This window comes from Odocoileus virginianus, chromosome 30 (assembly GCF_023699985.2).
Source record: "Odocoileus virginianus isolate 20LAN1187 ecotype Illinois chromosome 30, Ovbor_1.2, whole genome shotgun sequence".
Taxonomy (NCBI): domain Eukaryota; kingdom Metazoa; phylum Chordata; class Mammalia; order Artiodactyla; family Cervidae; genus Odocoileus; species Odocoileus virginianus.
The window spans coordinates 1,057,284-1,080,872 of NC_069703.1; the positions used below are offsets into that span (position 1 = coordinate 1,057,284).

Sequence of the window (23,589 nt, forward strand, 5' to 3'; positions counted from 1 at the left end):
CACACAATTACACTCATTTCACATGCTAGCAAAGTAATGCTCAAAATCCTCCAAGCTAGGCTTCAACGGTATGTGAACCAAGAACTTCCAGATGTTTCAGTTGAATTCAGAAAAGGCAGAGGAACCAGAGATCAAATCACCAACATCTGTAAGTTCATAGAAAAAGCAAGAGAATTCCAGAAAAACATCTATATCTGCTTCACTGACTATGCTAAAGCCTTTGACCCTGTGGAACACAACAAACTGTGGAAAATTCTTCAAGAGATGGGAATACCACACCACCTTACATGTCTCCTGGGAAACTTGTATGCAGGTCAGGAAGCAACAGATAAAACTGGACATGGATCAACAGACTGGTTCCAAATTGGGAAAGGAGTATATCAAGGCTGTATATTGTCCCCCTGCTTATTTAACTTATATGCAGAGTACATCATGAGAAACGCTGGGCTGGATGAAGCAGAAGGTGGAATCAATATTGCTGGGAGAAATATCAATAACCTCAGATATGCAGATGACACTATCCTTATGGCAGAAAGTGAGAAGGAACTAAAGGGCCTCTTAATGAAGGTGAAAGAGGAGAATGAAAAGGCTAGCTTAAAACTCAACATTCAAAAAACTAAAATCATGGCATCCAGTCCCACCGGTTCATGGCAAATAGCTTGGGAAACAATGGAAAGGTGAGATACTTTATTTTCTTGGGCTCTAAAATCACTGCAGATGGTGACTGTAGCAATGAGATTAAAAGATACTTGCTCCTTGGAAGAAAAGCTACGACAAACCTAGATAGCATATTACAAAGCAGAGACATGACTTTGCCAAGAAAGGTCAAAGCTATGGTTTTTCAGCAGTCATGTATGAGTGAGAGTTGGACCACAAAGAAAGCTGAGCACCAGAGAATTGATGCTTTTGAACTGTGATATTGGAGAAGACTCTCGAGAGTCCCTTGGACTGCAAGGAGATCCAACCAGTTAATCCTAAAGGAAATCAGTCCTGAATATTCATTGGAAGGGCTGATGCTGAAGGTAAAGCTTCAATACTTTGGCCACAATTCGAAGAACTGAGTCATTTGAAAAGACCCTGATTCTGGGAAAATACTGAAGGCAGGAGGAGAAGGGGACAATAGAGGATGAGATGGTTGGATGGCATCACCGACTCAATGGACTTGCATTTGAACAATCTCCGGGAGATGGTGAAGGACAGGGAAGGCTGGTTTGCTGCAGTGCATGGGATTGCAAAGTTTCAGACACGACTGAGCAACTGAACCACAAATAAAATTTTATTGATTTATTTGGTTTACTGCTTCTGCTGCTAAGTCGCTTCAGTTATGTCCGACTCTGTGCGACCCCATAGACAGCAGCCCACCAGGCTCCTCTGTCCCTGGGATTCTCCAGGCATGAATACTGGAGTGGGTTGCATTTCCTTCTCCAATGCATGCATGCATGATTTGGTCTATTGCCAGTTATTTACCTTAGAATGTAAGCTCTACAGACGGGGATTTGTCTGTGTTAGTTTTACTGATGCAGCCCCACTGCTGGCACAAGGCTGTTGTTCTCCTGTCTTTGTTTCTCCTTGGCTTTTCTTTCTTACATAGTATTTAAAAGTCAATCAACCCGCCGACCCAGCAGCTATTTTTCCCTTAGTGTCTTGGTCATATTTGTTGGTGTTCAGTCGCTAAGTTGTATTGGACTCTTTGTGACTCTACGCACTGCAGCACACCAGGCTTCCCTGTTCTGTATAACCTATGTGCCTCCAAGGTTGGTTGAATCTCTAGATACAGAACCTGAAGATATGGAAGACTAACTATACATATCAGAAGACTTAACTATACACTGAGTAACTTCACTTTTAGGAATTTATCTCAGTTTATCTTGGATTTTCCAAGCTGATATAAAGAAAATATGTACTGTTCCAGACTTTTAATAGGTATATGAAAATGAAAGGAAATATTCTGAACAACAGTGACAGAAATCTTCTAACCTGTTTTGGTTCTCAAACTTGGTTGTACATATTTATTATCTGAGGGGTTTAAAATATATTTATGCCTGAATCCCACCTTCAAAGATTCTGATTTAATTGGTTTGGATTAGTTGTCTCTCTTGTTATATATTAGCAGCCTTTGATGATTAGTACTGAGATCCATTAATTCATTAGGGGCTGTAGATGGTAATTCTGTTCACATCTGTGGGCCTGTATTTTTTCACAAACAAAATTAAGGGTCGTTAGAGTACATTATCTACAAGCATCTTTGCAACTGGAATACTCTATGTTCATACAGGAAAATCTCTTATTCGGATTATAGAAATATTTGCCATCTCTTCCTACTGGTTTATTGGTGTGTGCGTGCACATGTGTGTGAAAGAAGGGCACACGTATCAATGTCATAATGCTCAGAAATAAGAAAACATATTTTTATTATAGAGAAACTGAGATAATAAATCAAAATTTCATAAAGAGTCATCAAGTCTTCCACTCCAACAGGTGTTAGGCATGATGTTAGGGCAAAAAGTCACATGCTTATTGTAGGGCCAGCTAGAGCAAGAAACAGGACTCTGAAACCAGGAGAGTTGTTTTTTAAAAATAAAATTGTCTTTTATTATTTCTTATAAATGTCTTAGTCTGTAGGAGCTGCTATAACAGAATACCATAAACTGGTGGCTTAATTCCTAAACAATAGTAATTGATAAATATAAATATTTCACAATTCTGTTGGCTGGAAAGTCCAAGATCAAGATATTGGCAGATTTGGTATCTGGTGAGAAACTGCCTCCTGGCTCACAGACATCTGTCTTTTTGTTGTGACCTTACACGGTGAGAGGAGCAAGGAAGCTCCTTGGTGTCTTTTTTTAATAAGAGGATTAATTACACCTGTAAGGGCTCTGTCTTCTATACCTGCTACTGCTGCTGCTAAGTCACTTCAGTCATGTCCGACTCTGTGCGACCCCATCCCTGGGATTCTCCAGGCAAGACACTGGAGTGGGTTGCCATTTCCTTCTTCAATGCATAAAAGTAAAAAGTGAAAGTGAAGTCGCTCAGCCATGTCCGACCCTTCAAGACCCCATGGACTGCAGCCTACCAGGCTCCTCCGTCCATGGGATTTTCCAGGCAAGAGTACTGGAGTGGGGTGCCATTGCCTTCTCCGGTCTTCTATACCTAAGCATCTTTCAAAGATCTCACCTCCAAATACTAAAACATTGGTGACTAGATTTTAAACAAACATTAAGCAACATACAGCAAAACAGGATGCTGAGAAACATTAGCAAACAACAAGTAATTCTTTCTAAAGCGTCTAGGTATACAGTATGAAAAGGACTTTTGATTTTACAGAAGGCTTCTTATGCTCAATTTGTATGCATGATTTGTAGCATTTTCTACAACATCCTTTTAAGGATAAGGAGTATGATATATACTCCAGTTAGATAAACCTTCCACCAATAAAGAAATAATTTTGTTTTATTAGTTCTGAGTTCAATCAGTTGCCAATAATATTTTGTTTTTTCAGCTGAATAAACAATAAATTCAGGCAGTCATTTACACCTGTGGTACACTTGAAAGTTTAGAACACAGAAGTCAGTCATTCACTCTGTCATTAAAAAGATAATGCAGCTGAGTTGAATTAACTCATTCAGGGATGCATTTCTTCCCAAAGGAAACTACAAAGTTATTCCTCACAAACTAATCTCACTGCTCCCACACAATTAGGCATTAGAGATCAGATAAAATGTCACTGCACTTACTGGGCTTCCCACGTTGTACAGTGGTAAAGATCTGCTAATACAGGAGACACAAGAGACAAGGGTTTGGTTCCTGGGTTAGTAAAATTACTTGGAGGAGGAAATGGCAACCCATTCTAGTATTCTTGCCTGGAAAATCCCATGGACAGAGGAGCCTGGTGGGCTACAATACATGGGGTCACGAAGAGTCAGACACAACTGAGCACCCAAGGCCTTTTTTTGAACCTTGCCAATTATGCTACAAAGTGGATTATCTCTGTAATGTGAGAACACTGTAGTACTTGTTAGTTTTCTAATTGTTAATTTCACCAAACAATATGTTTAGTATCAAATAGGCCTTGGCCAGGTGTTTTCTTGATGTTGTAATACTTTAAAATAGAAGCATAGTACAAAGAAAGTGAAAATGACCATTGGGGTCCCAGAAACCAGAACCTAGTAGTAAGCATGGGTCGTGGGTCCCGGCCAAACTTATGCACAAGATTTTAATGGATGCACTTCTGTATTGTTCTGGATCTCACTAAGCAATATCTTCTTTATGCAGAGTAGTGGTGTTGAGGTTCTGGGTTTATCACCATCTCAGAATAAGTCTATGTTTGGGCTATAAATATGAGGAAACACCATAGAAAACTAGTCTTAGAAGCAACACCTTGAAGTAATCTTGTAAAGAATCAGTAATATAGTAAATATAGTAAAATAGTAAATATAAAATATAGTAAAAAGAATAGTAAAGAATCAGCAATATAGTCCTTATGATCCAACTGTCTGGGCAGAGTGATGAATCTTTATTTCACTGAATGGTAATATTAAGAAAGATTATCTGGGTGGCAATAGTCACTCTTTCAGATACCTCTATTTTTTTTTTAAATAAATTAACCACCACCCTTGAGGAGTGATCAATAGTTTAAAACTGACCTAGGTTGAAGAATTACTGAAATGCCCACTCCAGCCTATTTCTTAAGACTGTCTTTAGTTTTGGTGAATGAGAAAGCACTTGTTGCCATTTCATTTCTGAGAACTGCTGAGTTAGTAGGGAAGGAAGTGAGAGATGTTCGATTGAATTCTGTCCTGTGGGGGAAGGACAGGGCTGGGCTGTGCCTCTGAGCACAAGCTTCTGCTTTTGTGGGGCTGGCTTCCCAAGTAGCTGGTTCCTATTTATAAATGTCTGTAAAATTGGTTTGAGGAGTCCTACCTAATCCCCTTTCTGGAAACAAATGACCCCGGGTTCAGGGAGTGGCTAACTTTCTTTGCCCAAACTCAGGGCCACACTCAGTGGAACATTTTAAACTGGGTTCCTGTCCGTAAATATTTTAAAGATTTGGTCAAACCTTAAGAAAAAAAAAAAAAAAGAGGGTCTGATTTAAATGTTGCTTCTGTGAGATTTTTTTTTTTTTTTTGGTCTGTGTTGAAGAATATAACTTGAGAAAAGCCTAGCTGAAGCATCAAGTCACATCAGATAATAATGATAGAATGATAGAGCTTCTGATCCAGTCTATGGGAGCCCTAATGTTGGATGTAGTTCTGCCATTAAATGACAAGTTTCATTATTTATTTGATATTAAAATCATGCTTATAATATTACTTTACACCATTTTCCAGCATTACATCAGTGTCTTTGGCACACTAGACCCTATTTGTCCATGAAGTGAAAGTTTCTTAAGAATGTCTTGACTCTCCTGCTAATGTTGTGATTTATTGTTGAAACTCATGTTTTGTGCTGTAATGTATCTATGCTGCTTGTTTGTAGATGTTTGGGAAATGGTGTGGTTGAGATAAAAATATTCAGAAAGATTTAAGGAAAAATTAAGTCTTCTGCCAACTAGATTCTCTGATACTCTTATTAACATATGTTACATTTCACATAGTTAATGAGATAATTCTCTAAAGCACCATCTTGCTGCTAATACTTTTATTTCTTTAGTCTGCTTTTTGACTCATAATTTCTCCATTGCAATTTAACTCTAAAAATTACCTTTAGGTTGGAGGGCTCTGGGGTCAAGACTGCCTAGATTCAAAACTCAGTTTGGCCTTCTCTGGGCTTCCTTGATGCCTCAAAGGGTAAAGCGTCTGCCTGCAATGTGGGAGACCAGGGTTCCATCCCTGTGTCGGGAAGATCCCCTGGAGGAGGAAATGGCAACCCACTCCAGTACTCTTGCCTAGAGAATCCCATGGATGGAGGAGTCTGGTAGACTACAGTCCATGGGGTCCCAAAGAGTTGGACATGACTGAATGACTTCACTTTCTTTCTTTCTTTCTTTTTGGCCTTCCCTGGCTATGTGGTCTTAGGTGAATTTCATTATTTGTAAAATGGGGATAAAAATTAGCAATCACAGAATTATAGAATAGCAAGGGTGAAAATATTCCTTGAGTATCTACTATTTGTTAGGCACTACTGGACAATTTGGGGCTTCCCAGGTGGCAGAGTGGTGAAGATCTAGCCTGTCTATGCAGGAGACATAAGAGATGCAGGTTTGATCTATGGGTGGGAAGATTACCTGCAGGAGGGCATGGTAACCCACGCCAGTACTCTTGCCTGGAGAATCCAATGGATGGAGGAGCCTGGCAGGCTGGTCAATAGGGTCGCAGAGTCGGACACAACTGAAGCGACTTAGCTTGCGCACACACACATCGGATAATTTATGAGTTCATGTGATGCTCTGTGAAGTAGGCATCCTTTTATTTTTGGATGATTCAATTATGACCAGAAAGCTTAGTCAATTTTCCTAAAGGTCACACAGCTGGTAACTACTTCAAGCTCAGGTTTGTTTCTAAAGCATATGTCCCTTTCACTCCATAACATAAAGAAAAATTTACTCTTTTCCCTCCCTAGGTTATAACGTTTCAGGGTTTCCCACTATTACACAGTTGTTTTGCATGTAGAAAACAAATGTGTGACTTGATAGAGGTCATGACATGGAGGAAATTTAAATGTGAAAGAAATGAAAGAAGACAGTATGAAAAAACTACATACTCTATGATTTCAAATACATGACATACTGGGAAATGAAGACATTTAAATATCAGTAGTTGCCAGGGATAAGGGGAAAGGGAACGATGAATAGGTGGCACACAGTATTTTTTTGGTTGGTGAAACTACTCAGTATGATACCATAATGGTGTAAACACATACATTTATCCAATGTATAATATTATAAATGTATTATTATACATTTATACAATGTACAACACCAAGAGCTGACCCTAAGGTAAATTATGGTTGGGTGACGCATTAATGTAGATTCATCAACTGCAACAAAGGTACCACTCAGGGGGAAATACTGATAATGGGGAAAGGTTATGCGTGTGCAGGTGTAGAGTGCAAGGGGAATCTATGTACCTTCGAAACTTTTGCTGTGAACATAAAACTGTGCCCCCCCCACCCCAAAAAATAAGTCTACTAAAAAACAAGCATAAAGAAAAGCAAAATGGTGAAATGGTGTAACTTGAAAGCAGAGTAAGGAAAAATAAATCTGCAAAAGAACTTATCTGCCTAGCATTATAGAGTGAAAAAGAAGAAGTCTAAGTCGGACAACTTGTGCTGACGTCCTGTTTGCTCACAAAGTTACTAGGTGACCTTCAGCAACCTACCTCACCTTTCTGGCGTGTCTGCGTGCTCAGTCGTTTCAGTCATGTCCGACTCTTTGCGACCCTATGGACTATAGCCCACCAGATTCCTCTGTCCATGGGATTCTCCAGGCAAGAATAATGGAGTGGGTTGCCATGCCCTCCTCCAGGGAATCTCTCCGACCCAGGGACAGAACCGGTGTCTCTTGCACCGCAGGCGGATTATTTACCGATGAGCCACGGGGAAGCCCCCACCTTTCTGGATCTCAGTTTCAAAATGCTTAAAAATGTGCCGGTTAAACTGATCTCTAACTTCTCTTCTGGCCCTAAAATCACAGCTTTATATCTAAGGACCCACCTACTTTCTTTTTCTTTCAACCCAGAAGAACCATTCTCGCCTAAACCTTGTTCTTACTCAACTGCGTACTTTCTGACGTACTCGCTGGATCTTAAAACAGAGCAACTGGTCCTCGTGACGGCGAAACTAAACAGTGGGGGTGGAAGACTGAACTCAGAGGGGAAAAAAAAAGCAAGTAAGCGCATAAGTTTCACATCCAGCGGCAGTAACCCGAAGAAGGTAGACACGGATGGGTAAAACTGACGCTACGTAGCGACGGCGGAAGCACGAGGAGGGTGAGGCCCAGAGCCGATTGGATGGCTGAGGGGGCGGGGCCCGCGCTCATAGCGCTGGGAAGAACGAGGGAGGAACCACGGAAGCTGCGCGCGCGTCGCTGGATGGTTTCTGCTCCCTGGCTTCCCTCCCCCGGAGCCTGGAGGGCGGGTGGTCGGGCGTGCCGACGCCGTGTGACGTCACAAAGGGCGGGGCGACCCGAGAGTCCTGCCTGCGCGCGGGCGCGTTCCGCAGTCCGTGTTTGGGACGCTGGGTGCACAGTGACTCGGTGTCTGCTCCGGGTTCGCTGTCACAGCCCAGCCCTTCCTGGAGTCCTGGACGGACAGGGCACGCGCCCTATGTGTCAGCGGGACTCAGGACAGAGGCGTCCTCTCGCTGCCTTTTTTTCTTCCTTTTATCCAAAGAAGGGGGCAGTTCTCACGCTTGCCTTCCTGTCGCCCCGTTGGGAGCGGGGTTGGTGTGCGGAGTGGTTCGTCTTTTTTTCTTTTAAACTTGTGAGCGTTTTTTTTTTTTTTTTCTTTCCCTTTTTTAGGCTCAGTGCCGTCTGGACTGGTTTCCTCGGTCCCTGACTAACCTCTTTCTGCCCCTTCTCTCGCCACCCCCGCCCAAGGTCGCCCCTCCGCCCTCGCCCCTGGCCCGGGGTGGGTGGAAAGCTTTGTCCGGCTCCCTCCCCACCCGAGTCTCCGCAGCGTAGCCGCACCTGCCTCAATATGAACGGGGTCAGGGACCCCCTTCTTTTTATAAAAGATATTAAGCCCGGACTGAAAAACTTAAATGTCGTCTTTATTGTCCTGGAGATAGGTAAGTGGGGTCCGCAGCCCGCTCCGCCGCCCTGTGCGTCCCGGGACAGGAGGGAAGGGCACCGCAGCTGCGAGCCGGGGGCTCCCTCCCCCTCTCCTCTCTCGCCTCTCCCCTCCCCCATCCACGTGGCCCCATTGGCCCCCGCCGGCTCGGTAGCTCGCCTGCGGCGAGAACCTGAGGCTTGGCCTCTTCCCACCTTTTAGGTGCAGTTTGATCCTGGAGGAGGAATTAGCTTTTTGGAAGTCCTCATTATCTAATACACCCCTCCCCCTTTTGATTTTTAAATCTTCACAGGACGCGTGACCAAAACCAAAGACGGCCATGAAGTGAGATCATGCAAAGTAGCAGATAAAACTGGCAGCATCACTATTTCCGTGTGGGATGAAATCGGAGGTCTTATACAGCCAGGGGATATTATTCGGTTGACCAGAGGGTAGGTGTGCTTGAAAGGGTTGGGGAATGAGTGCGCCTCCAAAGTAGGAGTCTGCAGAATCCAAATTGACTGATGCCCGGCACCTTGGCAAGTTCTGGTTAAAGTTTAGGGTTTTCTGTGGGCCACTCCGAGGATTTTTGAGCCCCATCGATGTTAACCTGAGATGATGGACGGCATTGGGATGAAACAATTTTGCCTTTAAAAAGTTTCAGCTGGGAATCTAAATAGCCACACCTTGTTTACAAATTAGGTAGATTTTTAAATACCACTCTAGAATTTTTCAGTCTTTTAAGTAGATTAAAACTGACAGTTAATCTTTTTTCATTAACTATATAATGTAGTTGTCATTTAGTTTATTTTTCCAACTTTTCCTCCTTTTAATAACTTTTGAAGTCCTACCCATATTTTATTTGTGTACACATTTAGACCGTGTGTACTTAAGTTGAGATTGTAGCTGGAGAATTTAGCCAGTTTTGTAGTGTGTCCAATTTGTACTCGGATGTAAAAGTTGAAAGAAAGTTTACAATATCTGGAAGGTACGTTCTTGAAAATGATTCCTTTTTCCTACTATTGTAAGGTCAGTGTTGCACAAAAACCAGAATGTTATGCAGAAAATATTTGACAGAAGGATATCTATGATACCTCTGTCCAAAAGAGTTGGCAGATTGGCTTTTAAAAATAGTACATTCTTTTGGAGGGGGGGTGGGGGAGGTTAGTAGTTAGACTGCATTTACCAAGATTTTAACTTCGGAAGATAAAATGCTAGAGAAGGATCTTTAGATTTTGGAACCTTTTTGGTTTACAGAATTATAACAATTTATTGGTCAAAACTGTAGGAAAAGTGGGTGGAGATTGATGTTAGCTTAGTGAATAGAATCTCAGAAAAGTGTTGGATCACCCTGAAAGTAGCAACTTAAGAGCCCTTTGATAGTATCTTACAGGTCTTACAGCACCTTCAGGAAGTGAGGCAGAGTATCATCAAAGAAGGAAGTGAGACTCAGACATTTTTTTCTCATAACACTGTGACTCATTATGACACTGGTTAAGTCTTTTAAACTTCCACATTTTTAACTTGCACAAAAGAGAATTTCTACCAGGGAGGGTAGGGTGAAACTTAGCGTAATTAAAGTTTTTTGGCTGCCAGAGTATCTCATCCAGTGATTAGAAGTTATTTTATACACTGTAAACAGCTTCTCATTTCGATTATCGCATATTTTGTAGTCACAGAAAATACATAGATGTGTCCATCAAAAAAACTGTGGAAAAACTAAGTCAGTAGCCAAGTAGGATCTCCAGGATCTTAAGGAGTATAGTTACCGAGGAGTACAGTGTAAAAGGAACATTGAAAACCAAAGAAATCTACTATTTTCTAACTTCTGTTTAATGTTGAAGTTACTAAAACGTTTTCTCAACTTTTTTCTAAAGTGGGAATCCCAGGTGGCGCTAGTGGTAAAGAACCTGCCTGCCAGTGCAGGAGACATTAAGACACATGGGTTCAGTCCCTGGGTTGGGAAGATCTCCTAGAGAAAGAGATAGCAACCCACTCCAGTATTCCTGCCGGGAGAGTCCCATGAAAAGAGGAGCCTGGCGGACTAAAGTCCATGGGGTCACAAAGAGTCGGACACGACTAAAGTAACTTAGCACGCATACCTTACTTACTAAAGTAACATCCCATGGAGTATATGGCCCATTTTTAAGTCCCTTAAATTCTTGTTGAATCTAATAACAGAAGCTTTTGAAGAAAGGTATACATCTCAATAATGGTAATTTGAATATTGGTACACATATCAGAAAATCCTGCAGACATTGATCTCATTCCTGAAATAAGTGAAAGTTAAATGCTTTAGTTGCAGTTAACTGAATTTTCTCTCAAAATAGGTGTTAATTTTTACTTTAATAAGGGAAGATATTAGTGCACCATTTCAGTCACTTTTTTGTGTAACAAAGTGATGAATGGAATCTTTAATAAATAACATTTACTAAATGAAGAGAAATACATAATGTGAGACTAGAAGAATTTTATTAACTTGTATTAAAAGATAAACCATCACTGTACTTAAATAATGCTTGGTTATAATTTATCTTTCTAAATCATGACACTTAATAGTAGTTGTACAAAGAACCAAGCCTTGGGCTTATTTTATAATACTAACATTTTTCATAGATTTGTGTATAGGATTATTTTATGTAATGATACTATCTGAATTCAGAATTGTTTAAATGTTCAGAAGTTGTTGCTAAAAATAGGGAATTTGGAAAAGCAAATCAGTGTAAGATTATGATCTTAGTTTTTTAGCCCCTTCCTTGATTAAATTTACTAACTTTTTAGTAACTTAGGAATAACACATACTAGCCTGTGTTTTATAGAGGCAAAGGAAGAACTATTTTACCAATATCTGGTAGACCAATTACGTTAAGTATAAAATTAAACACTGGGGTGTAGATTTTATATGTCCTGTGATTGAATAAAGTAATTTCTGCTTAAGTTTCTGCAGTTTGAAAGTTCTCCCTTTGTTAATTGACCAAAGATGTGATCTTTGGAGTATAATAATGCTTCCTTTGCAAAAAGACGTCTATTTTCTAGGGTTAGTTATTGTTTAATTATATCAAAATTTGGCAGTAGATTTTTGTTCACATTATTATTTAGTAAGTAACAAGTTAATCAATGGCAGACACAGGGCTTGAGCCCCACCTGCACACCAGGACAAAAATTACAGTATAAAAATTTATTTAAGCTGAAGGAAACATACATATTTCCATAGAACTGATGTTTCTTTTCTTTCTAGGTATGCATCCATGTGGAAAGGATGTCTGACACTTTATACTGGAAGGGGTGGAGAACTGCAGAAAATTGGGGAGTAAGTATTAAAATATGTTTCATATAATTGAATAAATTACAAAGAATATCAACAGAATAACTGGTAGGTGTAAAGTATGCACCTCTTCCTTGACCTTTTTTGACTGGTAAACTGAATGCTTCCAGCAGCTTAACTCTATGTATGTGCTGGTTTAACAGCTATCAGTACTGTTTCCTGTGGTTGAGAATGTCAGTGTTTCCTGGCAGAGAGCATTGAGAAGCTGAATTTGAGATGATCCCCCGTGGGACCATTTCTGTTGGCTTTGCGAACGTATATCTTTCAGGTGTCACAAGTACCATTTGAAGTAAACTCTGTCATCTAGTGAATTTTCACTTAAGAAGCTGAGTATTAGTTTTAGGCAGTAAGTTTAATTTTTCCTTTTCTCTGTTTATGGGTGAATATGTACCCATATATAAAAGGATTTGAAGCAGTGACAATTGAAGTCCTATATTTATCTAGTCTAGATACTGTACAGGTTGCCACAGTGTGAGCTTCCATAGACTACTACCCTGGTTATCTCCACTTTGACTTTGAGGAACCATTCTCTCTAGGAGTGTAAAGGTAGTTCAGTCTCCACACTGGCCTAGACATTTGGGATGTACTCATAAAGTATGGTGTAGGCAGTGAACCAAACCATTAAGTCCATTCTATTTGGTTTATGCCTGAGACACCTACTTAATGCCTATCAAAATAGAGGATATTTAAAGGGAGAAGCCACAAATGGCACCAGAAATCAAATAAAGGAAGAATGTATTCTATACTGCAGGCATAAGGTACTTTGGGAAAAATAAGCAATCTGTGAGCTTTTTTTTTTTTTTTTTTTTTTTTAGCTTTTAAAGATAATAAACTGGTAACACTGCTTTGGCTAGGAGGAAAATTAGAATTCACTTTTGTTCGTATTTAGAGTAATGTTAGAGCAATGTGCTATGAGAGGTCTTAGCATCAGTATTACAGAAAGAATTAGGATTCTGACACAACCTTCACACACATGTACAGTATTTATAATTATGGAGGTCAGTTACATGAAGAACCACTGGAGGTCACTCAGTGCATAGTGACTTTGTGTTGGGGTCAGTATAGGAGTTACCAAAACTGATTCTAATTTGTGGATTGAGGAGCTAAGAAAATGCTTATGTGTAATGTTAATTAATATACACCACAGTCAGCTGATAAGTCTTGGGATAAACTGTTTTGATAGCCAGTTGTCTTTTATTAATGCCTGTAAAATCCGCTTTTAACCTTGAATGATTATCTTTGCAGATTCGAAGTGATTGATCAAAGAATGACTATGAGTGGATGAGAGTGTGTGAGTGGATCAGTGCAAATCCATCACCACTGCTGGAAAAACCACTCTGGAACCCTATACAGAGGCATCAATCAGCCTGTGTGGAGAAACAGGACAAAGATGTGTTCCTGTGCCCTTGATCTTTGACATTTAATTTCTGCAGTAGAAAATTAGAACTAAAATACAAAATAGAATGTTTCTGACATTGTAGACAGTCAAGTATTTGAGTTTTTTTTTTTTTAATGAAATGAAGCTTTTAGGAAGTTTTGTTGTAAATGAATAGTGTTAGTTAGCATGTTGCTGTTTGGTTAACTCATTGACATATAAGTTCTTTCTTCCTGTTAGTTATGCATACTATATAAAGGTTGATTATTTCAGAAATCATTCAAATTGTCCTTTATTGTCTTTCAGATTTTGTATGGTTTATTCAGAATTGCCAAATTTCAGTGAACCTAACCCAGATTATCGAGGACAACAGAACAAAGGGGTAATTAATCCAAATGTATTGTCTGTTCTTAGGATTAGGCTAATTTGACTGTGTAATATAATTCTATGGCTAGGTTGCCAAGCTTTTCATATCCTAAGTATAATGGAGACAGTTTTAAAAAGAATCTTTTAAAGGTCATTTTCATTTTATGTGTTTTGTGAGTCTGTATAGGATCTGAAATGGTGCTGATGAACCTATTTGCAGGGAAGGAATGGAGACAAAAACGTGGACAATGGGCTGGTGGACAGAGTGGGGGAAGGAGAGGGTGGGACGCGTTGAGCAAGTAGCATTAACATGTAGACATTATCTTGTGTAAAGCAGTTAATGGGAAGCTGCTGCAGGGCAGCCTGGTGTTCTGTGATTCTGTGACCCCTTAGAGGGGTGGGCTGGGTGGCTGGTGGGAGGGAGGTTCAGAAGGGAGGGGACACACACACACACAGATTTGAGTTGTACAAGCAGAAGTCAACACCACATTGTAAAGTAATTATCCTCCGATAATAAACTTACAAATAAAATAAATAATAAAATAAAATAAATAAAATAAATAAAATAAATTTACAAATAAACTTTAAAAATTGTTTTAAAAAGCCTTGAAAGTTAAAAAGAATGGATACATGTTTTATATTTATTTTGAAATCTTTATTTGATTAAATGAAAACTTTTTTTTATAGGCACACAATGAACAGAAGAATAATTCCATGAATAATAGTAACAATGTGGGTACAGGTACATTTGGACCAGTGGGTAAGATTTTTTTTTTTGGCATATTTGTGGTCAGGTATAAGAATTAAGGGAATCTCTTAAATGCAAAAAACTTGTCTTTAGGCAAAAATTAGTACTAAAAGGGAAAGTACTGTGAAAGAGGGAATTCTCAACTAATTTTTCTAGAAAAAACAGATACCCTCTTAAGCTAATTTATTGAGCATATTCTATATTTAAACATTTGGACCAGTTACTGGGAACACAGTGATTAAGAAATTAAGTTTTGTTGATGCATTATGCTATTTTTTGTTGATTTTTACAGAATTTCTACAATCTAGTAATTGTTTATAGTAGATTCAGAATAACTGGTTATTTTTGTGTACTGAAAGCAGTTTATCCTCAGATGAATAGCTCACCCTAGTTTTTCATATGCTAATAGCTGGCCTTTACCCCTCAAATACCCTCAGAGGTCAGTGACTCATATCCTTGTTAAAGGTCTTTTGAAGCCTTTATTCTTAAAGACCTAGGGAAAAGTCTTTAGTGACTGGAATTCATTAGGGTGGCTGAGAGGGCTTATCTGGCTGCTTAGACGGTAGAGAATCCACCTGCAATGCAGGAGACCTGAGTTCAATCCCTGGGTTGGTAAGCTTCCCTGGAGAAAGGGCGTAGCAACCTACTCCACTCTTCCTGCCTAGAGAATCCCCATGGACAGAGGAGCCTGGCGGACTGAGGCCTGTAGGGTCGCTGAGTTGGACACAGCTGAGCACACAGCGCAGTGTGGCTGGAGTTTACGTGACCTGTTGGCTACATGCTTTGGCACAGCTCTGATAATTGTTATGTTGTGGGACACTTTGCTGTTTTTTTCTTTATAAAGTTAGAATTATAGTCTCTTTCTTAAAATATTACTAACCTTATTTGAACCAAATGCCAATTGCTTTTACTTTTTCCCTCAATACAGGTAGTACAGTATCTATGCTTTTTTCCTACTTTGTTATCTTCTCATTCAGTTGCCCAAGTTGCTCTTTTCCCCCACTCCTTATTGATACAAGCATCAAGATAATACATTTGAAGTAACTACATTTGGAAAAACCTAGAACTCACATTGAGTTTTTTCCAGTAATTTACAAATAAAGGTGTTTGTTTTCCGTAATATTCTTATAAGCATTAATAGCATGTGTTACAACTTTAAATAGATGTAATTCTGTCTGAAAATGGTGATGATTTTTTTATATTCTTTCTTAGGAAATGGGGTTCAGACTGGCCCAGAAGCGAGGGGATGCCAATTTTCATATGCTGGTAGAAGCAATGGCCGGGGACCTATAAATCCACAGCTACCAGGCACAGCTAATAATCAAACAGTCATGACCACAATAAGTAATGGCAGGGACCCTCGGAGAGCCTTTAAAAGATGACCTTTACCAAATACTCGCATGTAGTTTTTAAACTACTATGCCCTACTTGAACACTTATTGCACTTTTATTTATTGTTAACTGTGAAAACTGTTCTTTATCTGTTTCTTTTTATGTTTTTGGTTTGTTAACAAGAGTGGTTTGTTTTTTATAGAAGAACTATTAAGCTGCTCGAGTCTCCTATTGAAGAATGGGAACACTCTGAAGAATAGGGGCATTTATTTTTAGAGCAAAAAGATCTTTGGATATCCTTTAAAAAACCTGCACCCATTTCATGGGTGAGTTACTTATGCCATCAGCATTTTAGCCTCTATGAGTCTGTCTTCTATATAAATTTTGTACTATTTAAAATAAGGCTTAGTGGGAGATGTTCTTTTGTCTTAAATACAGATATTGCCAACTAAAGCAATAACCACCAAAAAGCAAAAATCTGGTCAATGTTAACAGCAATTTTTGAGTGTGACTCCAGGGAATGATTGACTTCTTCATTGAGTGACTGCCATTAAGATTTTCCAAGGACTGAATCATCCTAAACTCTTGTTGTATTACCGAAAAGCATATTCTTTATCAGAATTATGGAACAGAATGTGATCTGTATTATGACAAATTTTTAGAAGGAATCTACATTTATTTGAAAGTAGTCCTATTAATATTTATCAGCTTTGTGCATTACACTGAATGGAAATTTAAACCTGAGGCCTTGAATGTTTATTTTTTGAAACTACTGTGTCAAATATTAAAGTTTAATTTGAGGGAGTTATGAAGTCATAATAAACATTGATCTAATTTTTACAAATTATGGTAAATAAATATAATAGTGAAGGCAATTCAAATTGAATTTATATTCGATCTTACAGGGTCCTGGGTACTTGCAGAAAATCAGCCTGGAGTGAAAATCCTAGGTAGTTACTTATTTGAAGGGAGTGTGTGTGTGGGTGTTTATTGTCAAAGTTTCTGAACACAATTCACAAAGCCTTATCAGCAGAAGTTAAGAAATGGCTCTCTCAAAGAAGCAAATACAGCTTTATTTAGAAATATAAAGGTTACATTTACTCATGTGATGTTAAATGGTGTCCAGTTCCACTTTTCACTGTAGGGTGGATAACTGGAAGATTTTTCCTTTGTTAGAATTAAACTCTTCAGAATTATCTCTTGAATAAAATTTGCATTAATGTTAACAGACCTTCCTTATTTTTGCTCTTTTCATGATTTACAGTGGAGAGCCAGTACTTTTCTTTTTACTGTAACTGTAGTCATGACTTCAGCCTGGGTGACTGCTTAGCTCTGTATTTGTCACTTTGTGTTTTTTTCTCCCACCTCAAATAGCAAAATAGTTTAAGTACGCTTTGTTTTCTGACAGTGCCCGCGGCGTTTGAATATAAAAATCTGCGCCAGATACTTATTTGCTCTAATCCAGTTTCTGACAGTTTAGCACGCATCAGGCACTGCGTCAGTAGTGTTAAGGGGTAGATGAAGTAATGAATAAGCTCGGGAAGTTTCTTTATGGTACTTAAGTAACTGGGGATTATATGTTATAGAAATAAGTTTTCTCTTTATTCACATACTGTTATTATAGTTCATTTGGTTTTGTAACTAGTATTTTTTCAAGATGTTCATAAAATTACAAATGTTTGAAGTTAAAAAAAATTGCAAATTAGTAGGTTTTTTTTTTTTTAAATCTTTTAAGTAAGGGTAGGAGCCCTGAGACTGAATTATTTGTGGGAGATTAGTATTAAAAGTGATTTTGAAAGAAAGAATTTTAGAGTTAAAAAAAAAATAATCACGTATTGGCTTGCTGAGATGCTAATCCTGGCCTGATTCTCTTCACCTGTGGTATTGGACAAGTTGTTCACTTAAAACCTCTGTAAGCCTTAGGTTCCATAACTGTAAAAATAAGTAAGTGATATTACTCCTTTAGAGTTATTTAAGATTTTTCCATGTGAATGATTAGAATGATTTCTGGCTCCTAGTAAGCAGTCAAATGTTTGTTCTCTAATCATACCTCAAGAATAGAAAAAAATGCAGGAGTTAGGTATGGAGGTATTGTTACCCTTTAATGTGTTGAGATTAAGTAGAGAAAGACCTTACGTTTTACTTTTGTGATTGATGTTTGCCTCAATAATATAACATTGCTGTTCTGTGGGGTTTTTTAAAAAAATCATTTATTAACAGATTTCTTTTTTCTTAAGGGAAGCCTCCAAAACCAAAGCAAAGTGACTTACAATTCATAATGAATATTTGCCTTCTCAGCCTGCTTGGACAGTACTCATCAAGAAGTTAAGAGGAAGAAAGTTTCCTACCTTTCCTCCTTCCTGACGCTTTCAGCTAACAACTTCATAAGTTTAAACACCTACTGAAAACAAAGGCCATTTGGTATAGAAATACACACTACTGGGTTTGGGTCCCACTCTATTTTTATAAGTCAGTTCTGAAGTGGATTGAGGTGAATTAAAGTCTCATTAGGCAGGTGGCCCTTTCTCTCTGGGCAGGTTCTTTGCGGGGGGGTTACTACAGTACAGACTTGGAAACATGAAGCCCATGAAAGAAGGTAGTGATATGTATTAGTGAAGCCTGCAGTATGCTTTCCCATGGACATTTACGCCAACTCATTTTTGCTTGGTTCCTGTAGTTTTAGTAATTGCATTTTAAATTTGAGGACAGTTTAACTTGAGGCTCACCTAAATAATTGTATCACTGAGAGGAGTATTTGTCACTTGTAGTTTTATCTTTCAACATTTTCAGAGAATGTTTAATTTGCTGGGTTGAGTACTAACTCCGAGGCAATGATACTAAAAACAAATAGATGCAAGTTTAGTAAAATCAATGATCTATAAAGAGCTTGTAAAGTAATCAGAAGGTGGTTAACTGGCCCTAGAAAGTTTTCTCAGAAGGTACAAATTTGAGAGTATTTTACATCAGTCTTAAGACACAATAGAAGTTCTTAGTTTATGTGGATCTGACATTCCAATTTAGTTACTGACATGCCTTCCTTTCTTATACCTTAATAATACCATTATAATGTACAATAATAGATTGCTCCAATTGTAGGCTGCTGTGACTTAAAGAGACTTTAATGTATTCACAAATGTTCTATAAACAACAAACTAGAAAACCACCTGAAAAACAGTTTTAACATAAGACTTTTTCACACCAAACTGGTTTTCCCTCTAGACTTGTTTTTGGGGTAGCTTCTGCTATGATGCTTTTTTTTTTTTTTAATCTACTTTTCCTTCTGTTAATTCGTTTTATCCCCTATCCAATGAAAGTAAACATTTCTAGTAGAAGAGAATCACAGTTGTTCTCTGGTACAGGATTAATGATGAGTAAAAGCAGATATGCTTGGTCATAGTGACAATCTGTGTATTGAGGTTCCAGCCAATTATTAAATGTTAGGGTAAACAGCCCCACATTTCACAAAGTAGCCATGATGACTAACAGTTGAGGTATGCTTTTGAGGAAACCTAATTGTCACCTTGGGAAAACAGCACTATCCTGAATGGTATGTTGTTAGGACCTGAGGAGGAGAAACTACAAAAACTTTCCAGGTGTGTTCAAGTTTTTTTCCAAATCTCTTCAGGTTTACTTTATTAGGGATGCACCAGAATTTGTTCCAATGCTGTGTGATCAGAATACTCCAGGTTTCTGAGCTAAAAGTGTATAATGATGTTTCTTAAAACACTGATCACAGATGAGAGAGTCAAGTCCAGACCATCTGACAAGCCATTTATGTAATATGTTTCCTCATTAAGAACATTAGGTCCAAAGATGTTCCTAAGAGCTGTTTACCACTGAGATCATCAGTATGATGAAGAGAAAATGAGCATTTTAACAAGTTTTGACTAGTAGACATTCCATTTGTCTTTTTCAAGGCCTTGATAAGTAACACATGTCTTTAAAAATAAGATCTTTAACCCTTTTTAACCAAAATTTGAGTACATTTTTGTTTCATGCTAACAATATTTATACTTCTGGACATAAAGAGTCCAGTTTCTTTGTCCACATATTGATACTGCATAAAACTCTCAAAGAATGGTTTATAAACCTATATGAGATTTTCCCCAGGAACTTGTTAGGTGTATGGATTATTTCTCTGCTCCACCAGAAGAATGTGTAAGTGTAGGTTGGAGAGAGCTGCACTTGAAACAAAGTCCCTGAAGATTTTTGTCTCCTGCCCTTGATATTAACACAGAAATAACTTTATCTTGAAATATATGTACACATGCACATACCAGTTTATTTTTGTGAGGTTAGAATGTATCAAGGTTCTAGATTATAAAAAATAGTACTTAGACATATACACCTCCAAAAGTCAGAATTGATGGGTAAAACAGTAATTCCAAGCAGGGTAGAGTTTGAGTACAGCTTCTGTTAGCACGCTTGAGTTTTGAATTAGGTTCAAATAGAGTATCTTAGGGTCGGGTTATCCATAGTGGAATTGCATGGCTTCCTCTGAACCTATATTGATCAAAGTGAAAATATCCCTTTTCAAATGTTAGTTTTCTGTTAAAAAGAATTAAAATAGATATTTCAGCAAGGCTGTTTGCAGCAGCATCTGCCTTCCTCCTGTCTCCCAAAGCATTCCTCAATTCCTTTTATTGTGTAGAGAGGCTGGCCAAATTGAAAAGTAGTGGAATTGGAGGCCTGATAAACTTTGCTGAGAATACCTCCAGAACCTACCCTCATTGACCTCAATCCCGTTCTTCAGAGGGGCAGGTATCATAAATAGTTTACATAAATGAGTAATAAGCAAGGCATAGTTTGACTGCCTGGTGGGGCTAGTCTTGATTCAAATATTTATAACCCTAACAGGAAGCTGAGTAAGACCTTTGACCTAAGACTAAGATAGAAAACCAATAAAAACAGGGTAGTCAGCATAATTAGTGCCATCTACTGGATGGTTACTAAATCGTTTCAGTAATTTAGGAATCTGGCTTAAAGTGGGAGAAAGTTGCTATTATTCCATCAGATGGGAATTTTTTTGATGTTTAGGCATGTGTGGAAGATCAATAAGGAGATGTTGAGCTATATGTTTATAATTGATGAACAAGCAACATGGACATCAAAAGTAGATTCAGTTAAACAGCTTTATTAAGTAAATCCTGTATAGCTCCCTGAAGGGTCAGAAAATATGGGAATTTTTGCCAGGTTTTGTACTCTTGTTATATATTTCAATAATACTGGTGGGAAGTGTAAATTGTTAAAAATACCTCTGGGTGGGCGGTGGTCTGGTGAAAACAGTTGGAAGTAGAACACGAAACTGCTCTTATAAATTTTATTCCTTTACTAATGGTATTTTGTCAAATCCTGGCCAAGTGACTGCTGTTCTTGGGAGTTATGTTAGCTTTGCAGAACATAATCTATTTTAATTGCCAGAGACAATGTGCTTTGGTGAAAAGAACATAGTTTTGAGCTGAGGAGATCTTGGTTTGAGACCTAGATCTATTTTCTGGCTCTATGGTCATGAGCTTCATTATAAAAAGAGGAATTGGAGGCTCTCTATATACTGGCAGAGAGATGAGAACTATGTGAGCCAATGTATGCAAAACATCTGTTCCATATCTAGAGCTCAACAAGTGTTATGTTTTTTTCCCCATGAGCAATGGAAATAAGAGGCAAATACTGGTCATTTCTCCATGCCATTATTAGGAGACAACCTTTTCTATAATATCTGGAATATTAAGCAGTTTGTATAATTGCAATTAGGTTCCTTTTTTAAACAAGCTTTTAGAGTTCTGGATGCAGAAAAGTACTAAGCTGAGAATTTACTATGACAGTTGCTGGATTGAGTCTTCATCACAAAATCTGTCCAATAGCAGAGTACCTTGCACTGTTTTTTTGCATTTATCCTTTCCCAGGGTGTGAAGGCGTGACTATGAAAGTGCAGGGGAAGAAGAATGTGTGGGCCAGGGTTTGTGTCAGGGAGAAAGTCAGTGACCAAGGGGAAAACAGGGTATTGGAAGGGATTCTGTATTTCCTGTGACAACCTCACTGTTGCTATATACCCAGAGTTTGCCGGTTTGCTTCTGATAAAGCATTACGTAACTTTCCCCAACATTCTATTATGAAAAATTTCAAATGTGTTGAAAGAACTGTAGACACGTGTACTTGCCAGTGAGATATTACCATTATTATCTGACTCTGCTTGTTTTTATTCCATCCATCTATTCATCCTATTCTATTCATTAGTGTTTTTTATACATTTCAACTAAACCACAGACATCAATGAACAATATTTCACTATTTTGGCATATGTGTTCATTAATGGAGTTCAAGGTGGGTTTTTAGTGTAAAATTTACAAGGAAATGCACAAATCTCAGGTGTACATTTGTGAGCTTTAATGAATGCCTATGCCACCTGTGTAACTCCAACCCCTGTGGAGATATGGAACATTGTCATCATTCCAGAATGTTCTCTCATGTAGCTTCCCAAATGAATTCCTTATCCCCACAGACCCAGTGGCAGTCACTTTTCTGATATTTTAAAAACCACTCAGCTTAAAGCTAACAGTTTCCCATGTACCAAGGGCAGCTCTAAATTGCCTCACTGAGTTACATAATTCCAGTTTCAACCATGCCACAGTACAACCAAGCCCAGCACCCTCACACACCTCACAAATGTAATTCCATGACCTTGGTATTTTTAAGAGTCTCCTTGTTTCAGTTTAGCTCCAGCTCTGCCCCTACTAACATCTATTTTTTCCCCCTCAACATTTATGTCTGACACCCTAGCCTCTTGGGGCAGAAACTGCTGGAATGAAGACCAGCTGAACAGTGCAGTCCTACGAATGTGACTGAAAGGAGTTGGTTACCTGGCACACACCCCTGCTGAGAGCAGCTCTGTCAGGGATTGGAGGGGGAGCCTCTGGCAGGATGTGATATGAAGTCCTCTGGGATGGAGTGTCAGGAGTAGAGGGACACGGGAACTTCAGTGTTCGCAGGTCTGATGCTCAGCTGTTTAGCAGATCTTGAGTCTAAAACATTTCTTAAGGCATGAGCTGACCAGAAGTGTCTTCTGCTTACGGTTTTGCGTTTTCTTCCCATCAGTTGGCTTCAAAGCTGGCATCTTCAGAGTGTGTGAAAGTTCCTTGCCAAGCAGAGGCCCGCCACTCTCAGACTATAGGGAAGCATCCCCAAGTGAAACACACTGAAGAAAACACTTGTGTGTGTTCTTTCCCAATGTATGTACACATGTATACACACATAATCACTGTCAAAGTTTTTTCTGCATTAAGCCCACATTTCTCAGTCTTAGGTACTTGCCTTTTTCTATTACTTGGTCTCTCCACTTCTTTAATGGGTACCCATAATTTATTGCACCCTTATTATGGGCCAGCACTGTACTTATATGTACACATGTATACACACATAATCACTGTCAACAAAGTTTTTTCTGCATTAAGCCCACATTTCTCAGTCTTAGGTCCTTGCCTTTTTCTATTACTTGGTCTCTCCACTTCTTTAATGGGTACCCATAATTTATTGCACCCTTATGGGCCAGCACTGTACTTATATGTACACATGTATACACACATAATCACTGTCAACAAAGTTTTTTCTGCATTAAGCCCACATTTCTCAGTCTTAGGTACTTGCCTTTTTCTATTACTTGGTCTCTCCACTTCTTTAATGGGTACCCATAATTTATTGCACCCTTACTATGGGCCAGCACTGTACTTATGAGTTCCCTACA

At 38.7% G+C, this 23,589-nt stretch overlaps 1 protein-coding gene across 6 annotated transcripts; it reads left to right on the forward strand.

The window, feature by feature from the left end:
- The first annotated feature begins 8,423 nt into the window (after positions 1 to 8,423).
- Positions 8,424 to 18,369, forward strand: NABP1 (nucleic acid binding protein 1). 6 transcript variants are annotated; one of them, XR_002311498.2, is made up of 9 exons: positions 8,424 to 8,724; positions 9,019 to 9,157; positions 11,944 to 12,015; positions 13,712 to 13,787; positions 14,459 to 14,531; positions 15,732 to 15,863; positions 16,054 to 16,177; positions 16,757 to 16,801; positions 18,089 to 18,369. XR_002311498.2 is itself a non-coding variant. In XM_020880853.2 (7 exons), exons 1-7 carry the CDS (start codon positions 8,634 to 8,636, stop codon positions 16,125 to 16,127), a joined length of 657 nt encoding a protein of 218 aa, XP_020736512.1. In that variant the 5' UTR covers positions 8,424 to 8,633; the 3' UTR covers positions 16,128 to 17,077. The 6 variants fall into 6 exon arrangements, 2 of the variants coding, with proteins under 2 accessions (XP_020736512.1, XP_020736513.1); XR_002311499.2 differs by lacking the exon at positions 16,757 to 16,801; XR_011484677.1 differs by lacking the exon at positions 18,089 to 18,369 and having other exon boundaries at positions 16,290 to 17,077.
- Positions 18,370 to 23,589: the final 5,220 nt, after the last annotated feature.